This window comes from Corvus hawaiiensis, chromosome 12, assembly GCF_020740725.1.
Source record: "Corvus hawaiiensis isolate bCorHaw1 chromosome 12, bCorHaw1.pri.cur, whole genome shotgun sequence".
Taxonomy (NCBI): Eukaryota; Metazoa; Chordata; class Aves; order Passeriformes; family Corvidae; genus Corvus; species Corvus hawaiiensis.
Genome location: NC_063224.1, coordinates 7867844 through 7882922, shown reverse-complemented (window position 1 = coordinate 7882922; position 15079 = coordinate 7867844). Strand labels below are relative to the sequence as shown.

The 15079-nt window shown below is 46.2% G+C and overlaps 1 protein-coding gene across 1 annotated transcript in view; it reads right to left on the bottom strand.

The window, feature by feature from the left end:
* HYDIN (HYDIN axonemal central pair apparatus protein) overlaps window positions 1-15079 on the bottom strand; it is a 39896-nt gene that overhangs the window by 12682 nt on the left and 12135 nt on the right. Inside the window, exons 5-6 of the mRNA XM_048317095.1 lie at window positions 14572-14771; window positions 3461-3644 (exon numbers count right to left, since the gene is read on the bottom strand). Coding sequence (XP_048173052.1) covers window positions 3461-3644; window positions 14572-14771 — 384 coding nt within the window. The remainder of the gene's footprint in view (window positions 1-3460; window positions 3645-14571; window positions 14772-15079) is intronic.

The following is a 15079-nucleotide window of genomic DNA, read 5'->3' as shown; positions in this document are numbered from 1 at the left end:
TCTGTATATTTGGATGGAAACTTTTGGCAATATATCACAGAGAGCTTCCCTGTACTGTCTGGGAAACTGAAAGCCAGGGCATTTGACTCTAAAGGTGGAGGGGTAAGAAGAAATCATCAGTTACACATAGTCTACTATTCTATACTATTCAACCAAATTCTTTCAAGATATAACATATTCTGGAAAACTTCTGCCATTTCTCCTTTCATTACTGCAGTATGTCAGTCAGTATGTCAAAGCTAGAAAATGTTGTTAAATATTTCTCCTGGGAAATTAAAATAGCTGTTGAAGAGGTTCCTCACATGCCTGCCTCCCCATAGGATAAAAAGAACTACTAGTCCAAAGGATGTGCCTCGTTACCCATCCTTGCAGACTACAGCTACATGTGTGTGAGCCTTGGGACACCTCAGGAGTCAGTGCTCTGCCTGGGCTGGCACGTTCTCTATAGGATGGCCATTGAGCCAGAGCACAGAAAACTGCTATGGATGCAAACCAGGACAGAAGTGAAGCTAAGCAGAGCTGTGAACATGACAGTACACCACTTCTGGCACCACGTCAGCCTCCACCAGGCTGCCACGGGCAGGTGGCCTGAAATACAGATGGTGGATGGCTGATGAGACAGCACAAAATCTCCAGCTGTTGTTCCCTGGCTTTGCTACAGCATCCAGCAACGCAATACAGGAGGGGCTAGCTCAGAAGCTCACCATGACTCACAGCTACAGAAGTGATCTCTGTGCAACCAGAAATACACGTGGACCCTGCTTCTCCTCTCTCAGCCCCTAAACGATGAGAACGTGATGGACTGGTCTTGAAAAGCTGGATACCACCAGCGTTTGGCCAAATCGCCACCTCAGTTTGGCAGAGGGGGAAGGCAATCCACAGAAAGGAAATCATTGCTCAGAGCAGACAGGAAAACAAGACAGAGCTGGCAACAGAAGTACCGAAATGGCACCCAAAGAGCAGCCTGTTAGTTCAGGGCACCCAGGAGAAAGGCAGTGACAAAGCTAACATCTGCCTCTTTCAATAAATAACTGCAAGCTGTGGGATGGACCAGAGCTCCCACTGGACATGGTGCCTTCTGCCAAACATTGAAGCGCTTGGCAGTAACCTCTCCTTTGGATGGGGACCGGTTTCCCCAGCTGAGGTGGAGATTTGCAGGAACAAACAATGCTGTTATCTCCTGAGCCAACCCTAGGTCTATAACCCAGCCATCTTGAAGACCACCTCCATCAGCTAAGAGTTAACACATGACACTGGGGAGTCATGACCAGGCAATGACAGGAGAGTGATGACTCGTCAAGGTCAGGGCAATGGTAACAAATCCTTGTCCTCCCTTTCCTCTGGTTTCTATTTCTAAGGAGTCAGCTCCCACGTGTCTGCAGTGTGATTTACAGCTAAGCTGTGGTGGAGAATGTGCAGCAAAAAGCAAGGACTTTCTCCTTTGGTAGCCACCTGGGCTTCTTGCACAGCTGCTTCTGCTGACCCATCATGTGTATTTGCAAAAATAAAACACAATTTGAGATGCGTTTGGCAAGTCAGAGTTGCGTAACAGTTTGTTTCCCACGGGCTTGGATGGATGCTCAAAATGTTCATGGTCACATGGCGATTCCAAAAATCCCTGCCTCCTCTTTTTGTTAGGATTTTCATCAGTGACTTAACCCTATACAGACTACAGTGACCTGCTGGAGCTTCTAAAGACAGCAGCACCTGAAAATACTGGCAGCTAATGGCCCACACAGCAAAGCTTCTGCACAAGCCCTGCAAAGCCACCCTGCCCAGAAAGCCTTTCCAAGACTATTATCCCTCCACCAGCTTCCTAATTTCTGGAAGCGATTACTTCCTCCAGCCACTTGTCACAAGGCTTTGATTTTCTATAGGGTGCTCCCAGACATCATAGGTGATGGGTGGGAAGAAGAGAGCAGCCACTGTTGGCCAGAAGGTCAGAGACAGAAAGATCCCAGCTTTGGGGGCCTCTCCAGCAGATGGACTGGCTGCACAAGGGGAGTCTCTTTCCAAGCTAAAGTTACAGGGCCGTCACCACAGAGGAGGTTGTAGAAGTCAGTGGCAGTGGAATTTTAGATTCTGTATTTGATAAAGAGGATCAGATACTATCATTTGGTATAAAGACAACCATATGCCAGAGCAGGGAGTAGACAGACAGGATCAAAACTCCAAATGTGAAACCAAATGTTCCATAAATAATGGCATTAAAGGAAATCCAAAGATTGATAATGCTGGACAAAACAGAAGGTAGTAGCCCACTTATGTTCAGTTGTAGAGCAAACCATGTAACATTAAAACAGCCTTTTAAGAAGGGTTTCCACTCAAGATTTGAGGCCAGGCCATGCTTTATGTCTGTCCATCATTAGATGGAGTACCAGAACTCTACTATGGGCAGCCAGACTTCTGGAGCTCACCTTAGTGCACTTCAGGAGCACAGGGCAGGTTAAGTCAGTTGTGGAGACATGGCGTCACTGTAATGAAAAGCAGGAGCCTGGGGAAACACTCCAAAATCAGCTCAGCACACCACAGGATGCTCTTAATGCTCAGCTGATCAGCTCCCACTGTCTGCAATATTCCTACTGCTCTGACACAAGCTTTTGGTCACATCATGCTGCTGTCAGCTTCAGTGGTGTAAAACTTGCATTGTTCTGACACTGGTGGCTCTTGGCCTTAGATGGGCTGTAGGAGTAACCAAGAAGAGAACGTGATCCTGTTCTTTGGGAGGAAAAAAAAGTGTTTAACCTTTTTTAAAAGAAAGCAGAGGTTGGGATTATTCTGGGGTTTACTCAAATGTGAAAAGGGGTTTTGCACTGCACAGACAGTAGGCATTCTTCATCTCACACCATGCAAATACTCAGAATTTGGGCTCTGGGTGATGGAAGGACATGGGGATCTGCTTGCATAAACAGAAAAGCAAAATATTTTCTGTCCCTGTGTGCAATAGAAAAGTCCATTTAAACCTGCCAGCCTTGTGTCCAAGCTCACAAATGATGCTGGAAAGGAGACTCAGACATGGTTCATTCCAGGTTACAGGAAGGGATTGGCATTTCTGTGATTAACCTTAGGAAGAATTTGGCCTGCTTTCCACAGAAAACCAGTACATGCTTCAGTGAACTGACAGTGCTCCAACACCCTCTGTTACTCCCCAAACACTATGTGTAAGATGTATCCTTACCTACAGTAACTGATCCCTCTGGACACTGCAAGGACACACATGGAGTGCTCTTGATGTCAAGCCCTTGCAGCAGAGCTCGGATTTGTCAGGCTCCCGTCCCTGCCAGAAACCCACAGGGCAGAAATGCTTTTTGCAACCAGCTCTCCAGCCTCACCAGAATCCCGATGACTTCTCTCTTGGCACACAAAGCCAGCTGAGGCAGGGATCTGTCGAGTGACCTCATTCAGGGATGAGGAGGAAGAGGAAGAGAAGCAGGAAGGGAGGTTCTCAGCCATCACTCACCTTTGGCTCAAGGGAGAAAATGTCATTGTTGAACAGCATGGGGTCTCCTTGCAGCCTTGCCCTCTCTCTCTGGATGGTGCGGGTGAGAAGAGCAGAGTGTTCTCGGTGAGTGGTGTCCACTCTGCGCTCCTTCAGAAAATCAGATAACTTGTCCTTTTCCTGCCGACACAGCCTGTGATACTGCCTGCAGCCACAGGAGAGACAAGCCCAGCAGGTTGTTTAATCAGCCACGTATTTGCAGAGAGAAGTGGAAGTGCAGGGGCAGCTCCTCAGCAAGGGGCTGACCCCGAGCCATGGGGTCCCAACTGGATCAGAGGATCACTTGTTGTTCACTGGCACAGCACACAGTTTTACTCCACACTTACAATCTCAAGAGAGGTTTCAAAAGCCAGCAGCCCTCAAGAGAACCTCAAAGCCCCTGCCACAACTGTGGGAGAATCCACTACCCACCACAAGTGGCTTTTCCTCGAACTGAGCTGCTCATGGGAGGTAGATAAAGATCAAGAAACGCCTACTGCAGGACTTTCCTGGGAAGGCAAGAAGAAGCTGAGCTTCAGCTGCAGGTTACCAGCATCACTCTTTGCTCCTTTCCTTTCGGACCTGCAGGGATAAGCAAACTCTGTCTGCCCCATTCCCTGCACTACCTTCCACCAGCTCTCCCTTACTTGGTAGCTGCAGCAGAAATCACTTTAGTGTTTAAAGATCACAACCAAGAGATGAGAAAGAAGCACTGCTACAGAGCAGTTCCTTCTGAGCTGACAGGTCACTGTCCCCCCTTCATGCTCCAGTCCCCTGGCCAAGAAGAACCAGCAGGTGACAACGGGGGGGACGAGTGGAAGCTCCATATGGAGTGAATTGAGGGAGTGCAGTATAAGCAGGACAGTGATCATCACGCAGCCCAATTCAAATACAATTAGAGAAGAAATACAGTCATGGACATTACCAGCTGCACACAGACAGAGCCTCAGGCTAACACTGTCACCAGCACCAAAAATACTCGCTGTGGCTGCTCCCTACAGAGCACGATCGGAAATGTCTCTCCATGGCTGACCTACAGTGCCGGGCACGGGGAGGGCTCCCACCACTGGGATAAACCACCCTGGACTCAACCTCCATCAACAGACAATAATTCCACCATGATGTGACAGAAAGTCCTGTTGGAGGGAGACAGAGCAAACTCGTGGATAGACCTTCTCATGATCCAGAGATTTTTGGGTCCCCTCCCAGTACAGGGTCCTGCACTACCCTCCTCTCATGAAAGTCCTCTCTGCTCCGAGATCTCAAAAGCCTCTCTGACACCAGGACAGTGGCCTTAGAACTATGACCATCCTTAAGATTGTAAGTAAGGAAGAACATCCTGGTCAAAGTCTAGGACACAAACTGGCATGAAAGCAAATCTAAGTGGGAAAAAAATCTGGTCAAACTTAGCTGTGGGGAAACCTGTTTTTTTTTGAGGGGAAAGAGGATCACTCAGAGTCCAGGCTGAGATGGGCAGGTGGGAAGAAATGGGTAAAGAATGGTCCAGGGAAGTATCCAGAGAAGGCTGTGAGATTTTCTTTTAACACACTGAGCTTACATGGAAGTCAGAGACTGTGTAATTAAATAGAGAACAGTGGAAAACTAGTTTTGGCCTGCAAGGCATTTCTGACCTAATTACGTTGAACTTTATTTGCTCAGAAGCCGTTAAAAAGTGCTGCAGTTTGAGGCAGTTTCCTGATCAGGTCTGGGTTCAGACTAACTCCTATGAACCCACACCCATCCAAGTCTGAAAAGTCACACAAGGACTCCCTGAATCACCTAAGCTTTTCAGTGTCATTTCTAATCCATCCCCCTGGGCTGTAAGTGCTTCTCTACTGCCTGAAATGGGAACTTCAAAGCTTCCCCAAACACACCCTTTGAAGAAGCAGGCCCATCTCTCACCACCATGAAGACCCACAGTGCCCAAGCCAAAAGCACTTCCAAGCCCTGTGTGGCACTTCCTTCCTTGCAGAATCCTCCACCTCCAATCCCTCCCCAGCCTCTAAGGAAGGGTACAAATTCCTCATTGTGCTGGAATCCGGGACAGTGCAGGGCAATTCAACATCCTACAGCAGGATGGCCTCAACTCTCTGGGCCAGCGAAGACCCCTGCCCTGCACAGCATTGGAAAGGAGCCTGACATTTTGTCAAAGCTGGAATGGAGGGAGCTGCAGTGAGCATCAGAACAGCTGAGCCACCTGCAGCTGCATTAAGTCCTACTGCTCAGTGCAGTCCCAGGTAAGGAGTGTTGACACTCTCCTCAGCCTCATGGACCCTCTGTTGCCCAGAGATCTCTGGACCTCAGGGGTTTATGGCTTCCACAAACAAGAATTTGCTCTCTGAGGAAATCCAGTCATTGCAATCAAACCTTCTTCCTCAAAACATCACCCTCAGCTGGAGTATAGATGGAACTGGAATGGGAAGTGCTGAGCTCCATTATCCTGAAGCCCAGGTTCACATACCCTGATGTCTGGATGGTTTACCCTAAACCATTTAGAAACACCAATATTTCCTGAAGCCATATGTTAGTTTTACCCTTGGGCAGGGTATCTCACTGAAATGCATCTTTCAAACTCACCTCAGTTTCAGTTGATCCTCCTCTTCCTGAGTAGCAAAAGCCTTCCACTGGAAGCAGACTGTGACATAATTTTGGTTGGGAATGACCAGAAGAAAAGTGTCACAGCTTTTAGCTGATTGAGCAGTTTCATGGATCAGTACATTTATCACATCCCTACAGCTGTGTGAGGATGTCCTAGACACCACCTTAAGCACTTATTTCTGGGTATGTTTGTAGAGATTTGTCCCCAAGGGGACAGTATTTACAGTGAGATTTCTCAGATGTGCTCAGGTGACCCACTCAGATCACAGGGAATTCTGCATCAAAGTCATTCAGGTGACTCTGAGGAGTCACAGCTTGCCCAGGGTCTCCTGCAGGCGTTCCTGTCTCTCCCCATCTCTTGCTGCTGACAAGGAAGGATGCCTGGGGGCATGTGGGCAGAAAAGGGGGATCCAGAAGAACAAGTGAAGTGACAGCCCACGGCAGGAGGGGACACAGGCGAGGAAACACGACCCAATACTCTACAACATTCAAGATGACAAGATCACTACAAAATGAACACCATGAAAACTATCATCATCTCCCTGTCTAAACCCATGGCCACATCAGTCTTGAAATATTTGGGATTGTTCTGATCTCAAAAACCAAGCTGAAGCATTTCAAATTAAATAAAGAAGGGCAGGAAGAAAGTTTAAAAGTACAGAGCAGCTTCTGTATGAAGATTGAATGGGATTTCTCAACCTAGAAATTGAAGAGAAGATAGATAGGAGAGGTTTGCAAAAGCATGAATAGCCTGGGAAATGGGAATAAGGAAAAATTTGTCATTATTTGTCATCAATCAGGAACCCAAGGGCCTGAAAATGTTATCGGTCAGAAATTACACAAAAGTTGTAGAACTCTTCCAGGGAATATCCCATCCTTTGAAACACACTGCTGGGGGAGGCTGTAGAGGCTCACAGAGAGCAACTGGACTGATGCTTCGAAGATAAAACCATCAGAAGCTATTAAATAAAGATGAGACTAGAGCCTCCAGCCCAGGAAAACGCCAACTCCAGAGCCCAGGAGGGAGGAAGCAGATGCTCTGCCTGTCTCTGCACGCCTTGCTAAACATCCCTGACTGCTGCGCTCCCGGAGAGGAGCCGGGGCTGCAGCCACCCCAACACTCCTGGCTGCTGGCACTGAGGGCTCTGCTGAAGGCTGGAGGCTTTGCCAGAGCACCTTGTACCACACAGGGATGTTGCTGGCACGTGCTGAATCTATACCCCCACAAATGTCTGGGTACAGGAGAGCAGACACAGATGCAAGGGAATCGGGAGGATGCTGCAGATCTTTCTGCCAGGCAGAGGAACTGACACAGAGAGCGGAGCTGTTGGGGTTGGCTGAGGGCAGCTGCAGACTTCATGTCTTGGGCACCAAATTAAATGTGACATTTCATTTAAGACTCTTGGTTGTTTAATACATATGTTTAAAAAATAAATCTCTGTACTGTACCAGCGATTCAGCACAAGGCATTTCACTTGACAGGGTAATGTGCACAGTGTGCAGCTCGGGATGCTCTGCTGCCATGAAAGCACATTTACTGAACCTAGATGAATCTGCCCTATCATTATTTACACAACACAATCTTATTAGAGGCTGTCAATTCTCTTATCCTTACATCCTTTGGATACATTTCCTACGGATGACAGGATACAGCTCTTTCTACAACCTGGGCAAAGCAATGTCTGGACTTGAAATTCAAAGGCAGACTTTTTTATACAGCAGTAGTGCAGATGTTTTTTGGGTTGTGCAGTCCTGCATAAGGCTGTGACGCAGCAGAAACACCACTGTGTTTTATCCTATCACCCAGCTGCATGACTATGGACACAGTTATCTTAGCACATCATGATCACTTTTAACTGCCTGGAAGTGAAGAAATCGAGCCCTGGGTCATCTCTGTGGGGCCTGTAAAAAGACTGAGGGGGAACTTACAGAAAAGCTAAAACATCTCTCTGAATTCTTCTAATACTACATGATCAGCCTGGTGCAGAAGGGAATACTGTTCAGAGTAGCACAAATTGTTCTTAAATATAAAGACAAATTTGATTTAGCCTGAAAGTATATCTCAGTGATTGGATGAGCAAACCCTTGAACAAGATTTCAAAATAAATTTCAGGGTTTATGAAGAACATTTTCCTAGGATTCAACAGCTGGTACTTTTCTTCATCAACTACTGCTCTAAATATTTGAAAGCTGGTAGCCAGATTGATTAGACAGAATAGAAATAAACAGTCCCTGCTGCATTTAATCTTCTGAGATGATTCTTCCTCTGTCCCTGTCACTCCCTCTTTGCTGAATTTGGATATGAAATCTTTTTAGGAGTGCATGACAGTCAAATTTGGAATATTTGGCTGTTATAGAAAGCAAGTTCATTTTCATTTGCCCAGGTTTTCAGAAGCCTGGGCCTTGCTCTCATCTCTTCTATGAGCACAGCTGAGTCATTCCCAGGTTACAACAAACCCCAGAGTATCCTCACCAGCAGCACTGCTGGTGTTAATGATCAGAACTTCCCAACATGGTGCAGGCCTCAGCCAAACACCCCCTGAGCCCAGGCACCACATTCCAAGAGAAAGGTCTCTATACAAAGGAATCACATGAAAACTGATGGGGATGAAATGGGTTCAGGACTGGTTGTGGCTCTTCAGACAGCTCTCTGGCGTGATAAAAATCAACTCATTTTCAATCAGGCTCCTCACTGTGCAGCCAAGTACTCCCCATTATCTCCTCTGCACTGTGCTTAGGAAGACCTGTGTGTCTTGCTGGATGAAAGACTCCAGCACAGGAATATCTGGGAGCCAGCATGGGGGCTTTGTTCTGCCCAGCATGAAGGAGCCTTCCAGAATATGCTGGAAAGGACACCAAAACCGTGGGATGATGAAAGACAGCACTGCTGCATGGCCAGGGTGCCACAGGCCATTTTTAATCTTTATTGCTGCTACAGTAATGATACACTGGGGTACCTGCCTGGTTGAAACATTGCTTTTGGCCCATGGGGAAAACACTGCTTTCATTCTAATGGCAAAGACAGACTCGACATACCACTTAATAAATCAATCACCCTTCAAGCTGCTCTACTGCTTCTCAGCAGATGCTGATTGATCCACAAGGAGAGGAATCTAATGAATGGGCAGTTCTGCCCTGAAACACATCCAGAGGTAATGACACTTAAGAATGTATTTGTGGTTTCCGGGGATGATGGAGTGGGCAAGCTGCAGTCAAGGATGACCTGCAAAGAGATGGAAACCACATTCTTCCAGAAATCCTTCATGTGATAAAAATGGGCTGTGTGGGCTCACATGAAATCTGTTTCTGTGCATTTGTGGGGATGAACAAAACAGCCTGAAGGAGAGTTTTAACTTCCAAACAACCCACCTAGAACACAACCCCCAGTCTGTGCTCATGCAGTCAACTCAGCAGGTTGCTTTAGCAGGGATTTTGTCAGGAGGGGTGTTACATAGTTGTGGAGCTATAAAGCTGTGCAAAAAAACCTCAAGCAACTGAAGCACAAACTTTATTCCCCTTCATGTACCCTCAGAATGACAGACTATCTGTCTTGAAACACAGTGCCCTGGTGAGAGGGCAAAGGCCATACTCTGTTTGCAAGCAGCAGAATAACCTTATCTAAAACAGTATAAAAATCATTATTACAAGAGTTCTAGACAAGGGGAACAAAGGCAGGAAGTGGTTGTTACCTATTAGCTGTTTTGACAGAAATTAGCACTTTGGAGACCAATTAGGCTCACCCATCAAGCTAATTAATTGGAACTATAAAAGCCTATAACCAATCAGCTGGATAAAGCATTAGGTACCAATCCTGCATCTGTGGCAGCACTGCTACTATTAAGAAACAAAATCAACACATAATTGCACAAACTGCCATTTACACCTTTTTTTTGCTTACAATAACTGACTCCCTCAACTCACTTTGAAGCAAACACACAAGGACATAAAAGTTCAACAGGAAACAGCCATGCTCCTTGGAATTCTCACAAGAGAACGAAAAGCAGAAGGAGCAACAGTTGCCCGTGACTGGCGGAAAGAAAAATCCCTCTGCAAAGTTTTAAAATTCCTGACAGTCCAAGGCAAAGCTTGGTCCTGTAATAACTGCAGCATCAGACTGGCTTACACATTAAAGTAACACAGGAAAAAAGATCTTCTAAAACTTACAGGATACAATAAATTTCTACCAGCTGCCAGCACCAAACACAAACAGAAAAGATTACATCAGTTGATGCACCACAGTGAAGCTCTGGAGTCAAAAGAGGCTGCTCCTTGGGAAGCAGAAGGTTTCCCCAACTCTGAGTACTTAGTGCTTATTATTATCCAAACTGTCTGGATGAATGGAGAGTTGCATGAAGATGGACAACACAGTGGTGGCCAACGGGAGCTCAGGGTCTGCTGCTATGAATTTAGCCCAATAGTAGCTTAATGCTGCTCCCAGCAGCATCAGAGCCCCCTCAAACACTCACACAAGGCTGATTTCAACCTGAAAAGGGTTTTGGTATTCCCAGCCTGGTATCCTGCACAACACATGAGTGACTCAGATAAATACCTAATGTGGTAGTGAGTTGCTCAGGCAAGTATTGAACATCCTCCTCTTTGGCTGAAGTCAATATAAATGGAAAGCACTCAGGAACTTGTCTGAGTGATCTCAGGAATATAAAATGCAAGGTGACAAGACCTAAACCTCAGTTAAACCCTGCTGCCTATCCACATCCATCGGGGGGTTTACAAAGAAAAAAAAAGAAAGAAAGGAAAAGGCTTGATCTAGAGACTAAATCAATAGGATTTTCATTTCATTTCTCAAACAAGTTCCTGGAAGCCACCGATTGCAACACCAGCCTTGCCAGACAAATGACGACCCATGGTAGGAAGGGGTTTCTTAAAGAGAAAGAACAGGGCTATGAAAAGGTGGTTGTTTTCTGCAACATCTACACAAAAGCACAGATGAGTATCAGAGCAAGGCAGTAGTTTTCTCAGATGCTTTACCCTCGTGAGTAGCTAAGATGTTCATAGGTGCTGGCACATCCATACTAGATTTCCTTGTTCAGCCTCAAACAACAATAATCAGCCAGAGCTGGGAGTTTCCTGCATGTGTACATTGACCACTAACACACCACCAAGCCCTTGCACGGATGGCCTCACGTATCAAAGGAAGCTGATTCAGCCAAACCGGGCATCACTTCTAGCTGCAGAAAGGGATTCAGCATCACAACATGTTTATATTCAGCTGGCAGCCCCATGCTGCTCTGCACAGCAGCTGAGCACTCACTAACAAGCTGACAATTCCCCTTGGCCCATTTGCAATGCTGGGTAGCCTCCACTACAGCTTCCCCTGCTGCCAGTTAAGCACACCCAGTCCTGTAGTTACACATCATCTTCCCCAAACCCCAGTGACGCCAATACATCCCATCGAACTCACTGCCATTCCACAGGTGACTGAAGAGTTCCACATCAGCTCCCTAAGTAGCCATTTCAAAATGTGCCTTAATTTTTCCTGTGATCTCATGCTTCATTTTCCCCATCAGAGATGATGCCAGGGCTTTTTTCCCCTCAGTGTTTTCCCCTAGTTCTCTGCAATGAGGCTCAAGGGTCTGACTGCCAGCAATCCCATCCGAGGATGGTTTGTGAATAGTCCAGAGAGGGTAAAGAGCTATTTGCATGCACAACTTGACACTGACTGCCTCAGGAATCTCTTTTCCTGCCACCTATAAACATCACCTTAAGGGATGCAAATGTCAGGGCACTACCTGTCCTGTGAGATTACAGCCTAGGAATCAGACAGGGCTTGAAGACCAAAGAATAATTATTGTTTAATTTGCATGGGGTTGTTTGGGTTTTTTTACCTTGAAAACATCCCATTTTAGCCTAAGAAAGGGCATATTTTACCAGCATTTCAATGAAAGCTACTCTAAGAGGAGCCACAATCAAAACACTGAATAAGTGCAAATGCAGATTAGAACAATATAGTGACATGGAAACAAGACCCAAAAGGAGGATCCCATTTACAGCCTGAAGAATTCAATCCCAGCTAAATGAAGCACCATTAACAGGAGCACATCAAGGGAGCTGAACTGGAGGTTTCTGTGTATTCACCAGTGATGCAATCTAGGACTCTGGGATGTCATCCAAGCTGGTAACTGTTTGCTTGGCCCACCAGACAAGCTCCATGCAATGCGTTGGAAATAATGACGAAAATGTTTTTGTGCGCTTTGGGTTTAGCAGGAGCAATTAGGATTTGTCGCCAGGTAAACAGTTCTTGGCTGAGAAACAAAACTCAGTCCTTTAACGCTTAGGGAGAGCTCAGGTGAAACACACTTCTGCCCAGCAGCTGCTGCGATTTGGGCTCTTGTACAGCCCCTCTGAGAAAACAAAAGTTCTTGGTCTTAGTGCTTTGCTGGTGGTCAATTTTTCACCTTAAAAACACGTTCTGCAGAGTTTGGTGGGGATTAGAGCAACACACAAAAAAATAATGAGAACAACTGGAGCCGTGGGCAAGCTGAACTTTATACATGTCAGTAGTGACAGCTGATGAAAATGCTGCAGTTTCTGCTCATTAAGGAGCTATTGCTGCAATTAGGCCTGACCTGTTCCCATGACCACCAGTGAGAACATCACTACTGGCTAGTGGAGAAGCCTTGGGCCAGCCCTGTTTATGTGCTGGACCTGAGACTTTGCAGAGAGGAGAGGAAAGACAAAGCCCCACAGCCCAGAGCTGGATTACTCTACTCCTGCATCTGCCCTGATGGTAGTGCCAGGATTGCTGGAGGTCTCTGCTGGGGCCTGGGGGGATCAGTGCCTGGTGTGGGAAACACAGAATTATTTTTCCTATTCTTCTGTCAGAAATTTTGCCAGAACAGAGAAGCTCTGGGGGAAGTTAAGGGGAATTCCTGTCAATACTTGAGCACTGCATTCTATCCTGTTCCCTTCCTACTCCTGTCCCTTGTCTACATATTCCTGCCCTTAGATGGCAGGATAGGAATAACACTCCAGGGGGTGACTTCAGGGGATGCCTGAGAAAGAACATATCTTCCTATGTTCAGATTATCAGAAGAAGAGGGTGCAGCCAAGTTCAGGACTCAGTTCTTAGGACTGAGAAACCGAGTGCAAATCAGCCCCTGCATCTCCTACGTCCCACCCCAGGCTGTACCCACCAGACACCTCTTACTGCTGTAGCAGGAACTCGTTACCCCTCACATAGACGTGGCTCTCCAAGAAGCAAAGACGCAAGTTCCACAGTTATACTTAACTCCTCTGAACTTCAGCCAACATCATGATCTGTTCCCTGAGCCCACAGATAAGAAGAGCTGCAAAGGAGACATCCCTGACACACTGTAATAGCCAAATGAAAACCACTGCCAAGAGATGGAGCTGGCAGGCTAAACTTTGGCCTCTCATCCATTAATTGTGAGCTGTTTCTTAAGATAATTCTTGTCCCATTAGATCTACCCTTTCCATGAATCACTACTGCTCCCGACAGGCAGAAAAGATAAGGTTTGATGGTTTTTTAATAGCTTGTTTTCTTCTGCTTTTTTAACTATGTCCTTTTGTAAATTTGCTTTCTTGTATGACATCTAAACTTTTATGGGTCCAGATCTCCCAATGGCACCTTGCAAGCCCCAGACACTGGTCTTGTTTTGAGCAGTGTGTTTGCTCAGATCATCTCCAGAGGTCCCTTCCAACAAAAGTTATTCTATGATTCTATCTTCTAAATCAGCCCAATTGCTTTTCACATATTCCCCAAATCTGTCATATTTCCTATACCCCTGTGCATATACCAATGGGCTGATGGTAGATGAACAGGCATTAGGGGACGTCAGCCTTTAAGAAAGTTCCCACTGAAGAATTCATGATGATGTTTTGACAAAACAAACAAAAAAAAAACCCAAAAAAAGAGCAGAAACACAGGAATGTCTGAGTATTTAAAAAGAAATCTCAGTGAACGTGGGGATGACTTAATTAGAATAAAAATGCTGCTTCTATTCAAAGATTAAATCATCTTTTGAAATTTAAACTGGCTTTCAAAGGTTCACCATGAAACAGAAGAGATGACTGATGCCCTCAAGTGACAAGGGAAATCAGATCAGCTTTGACTGACAGGAACAGCACAGGCTGTCCACAGCACCGCTCACGTTGGGCATCTCATGAGAGGACCACTGGAAAACCACGTGCTTGTGGCCTCCCAGAGAACAGGCCTATTTGGCTGACAGCGCTGAGTAACCATTTCACAAGGTGCTTATGCTCAGGAGGGTGCAGCCAATACCTAACATGTTCCAGCACCCTCCAGGAAATCTGGGACAGAGAAAGCTCAAAGGCTGCATCCTGCTTAAAACATGAGAAGCAACAGCAAACCCCACACGTCCTGCCCGCTTCCAGCCATGGCTGCAGGGCAGCAGCTCCGATGCTCTGGTTCCTTTTGTTGCTCTTTACCAACTCTGTTATCACCCAAACAGAGTTGGGTTTTGTTGTTTTGCACACTGAAAGCTGAGCTGCCTCACCTCTGGGTGCTGAGGTGGTAACGAGCTGTCCGGTTACCAAGGTTGTGAACCAGCAGAGTCTTCTCACTGCTGTACTTGACCGGACACTCCGAGAAGTCCAGAAGGTCAGGGAAGTCCAGGATGGCTCGGGCACCAATGGCACAAATTGGCACAATGAACTCTTCCCTTTCGGTGATGCAGAGGAGCTGGTGGAAATAATCCTGCAGGAAAAGAAACTGTCTCAGCAAAGGACATTTAGTGTCATCCCCACAGCAGAAGACAACTGTTGTGTTCTATGACCCTAACAGTAGCATTCAATAATTAATAGTACTTTGTACCTCAATGACCTTTCATTCCAGTAGGATGACTTGGACAGGGCTGTTAACTTGCAAAGAAGAAACAACTCTATTGATTCACCTGCTTTCACAGCAGAACTTGACAAAATTATCTGATACTTTGATTCTGAGGCACCAAAATAGAGTAATTTCAGGTAGTGGATTACAGTAATAACAGAACCTGCTTTGACCAC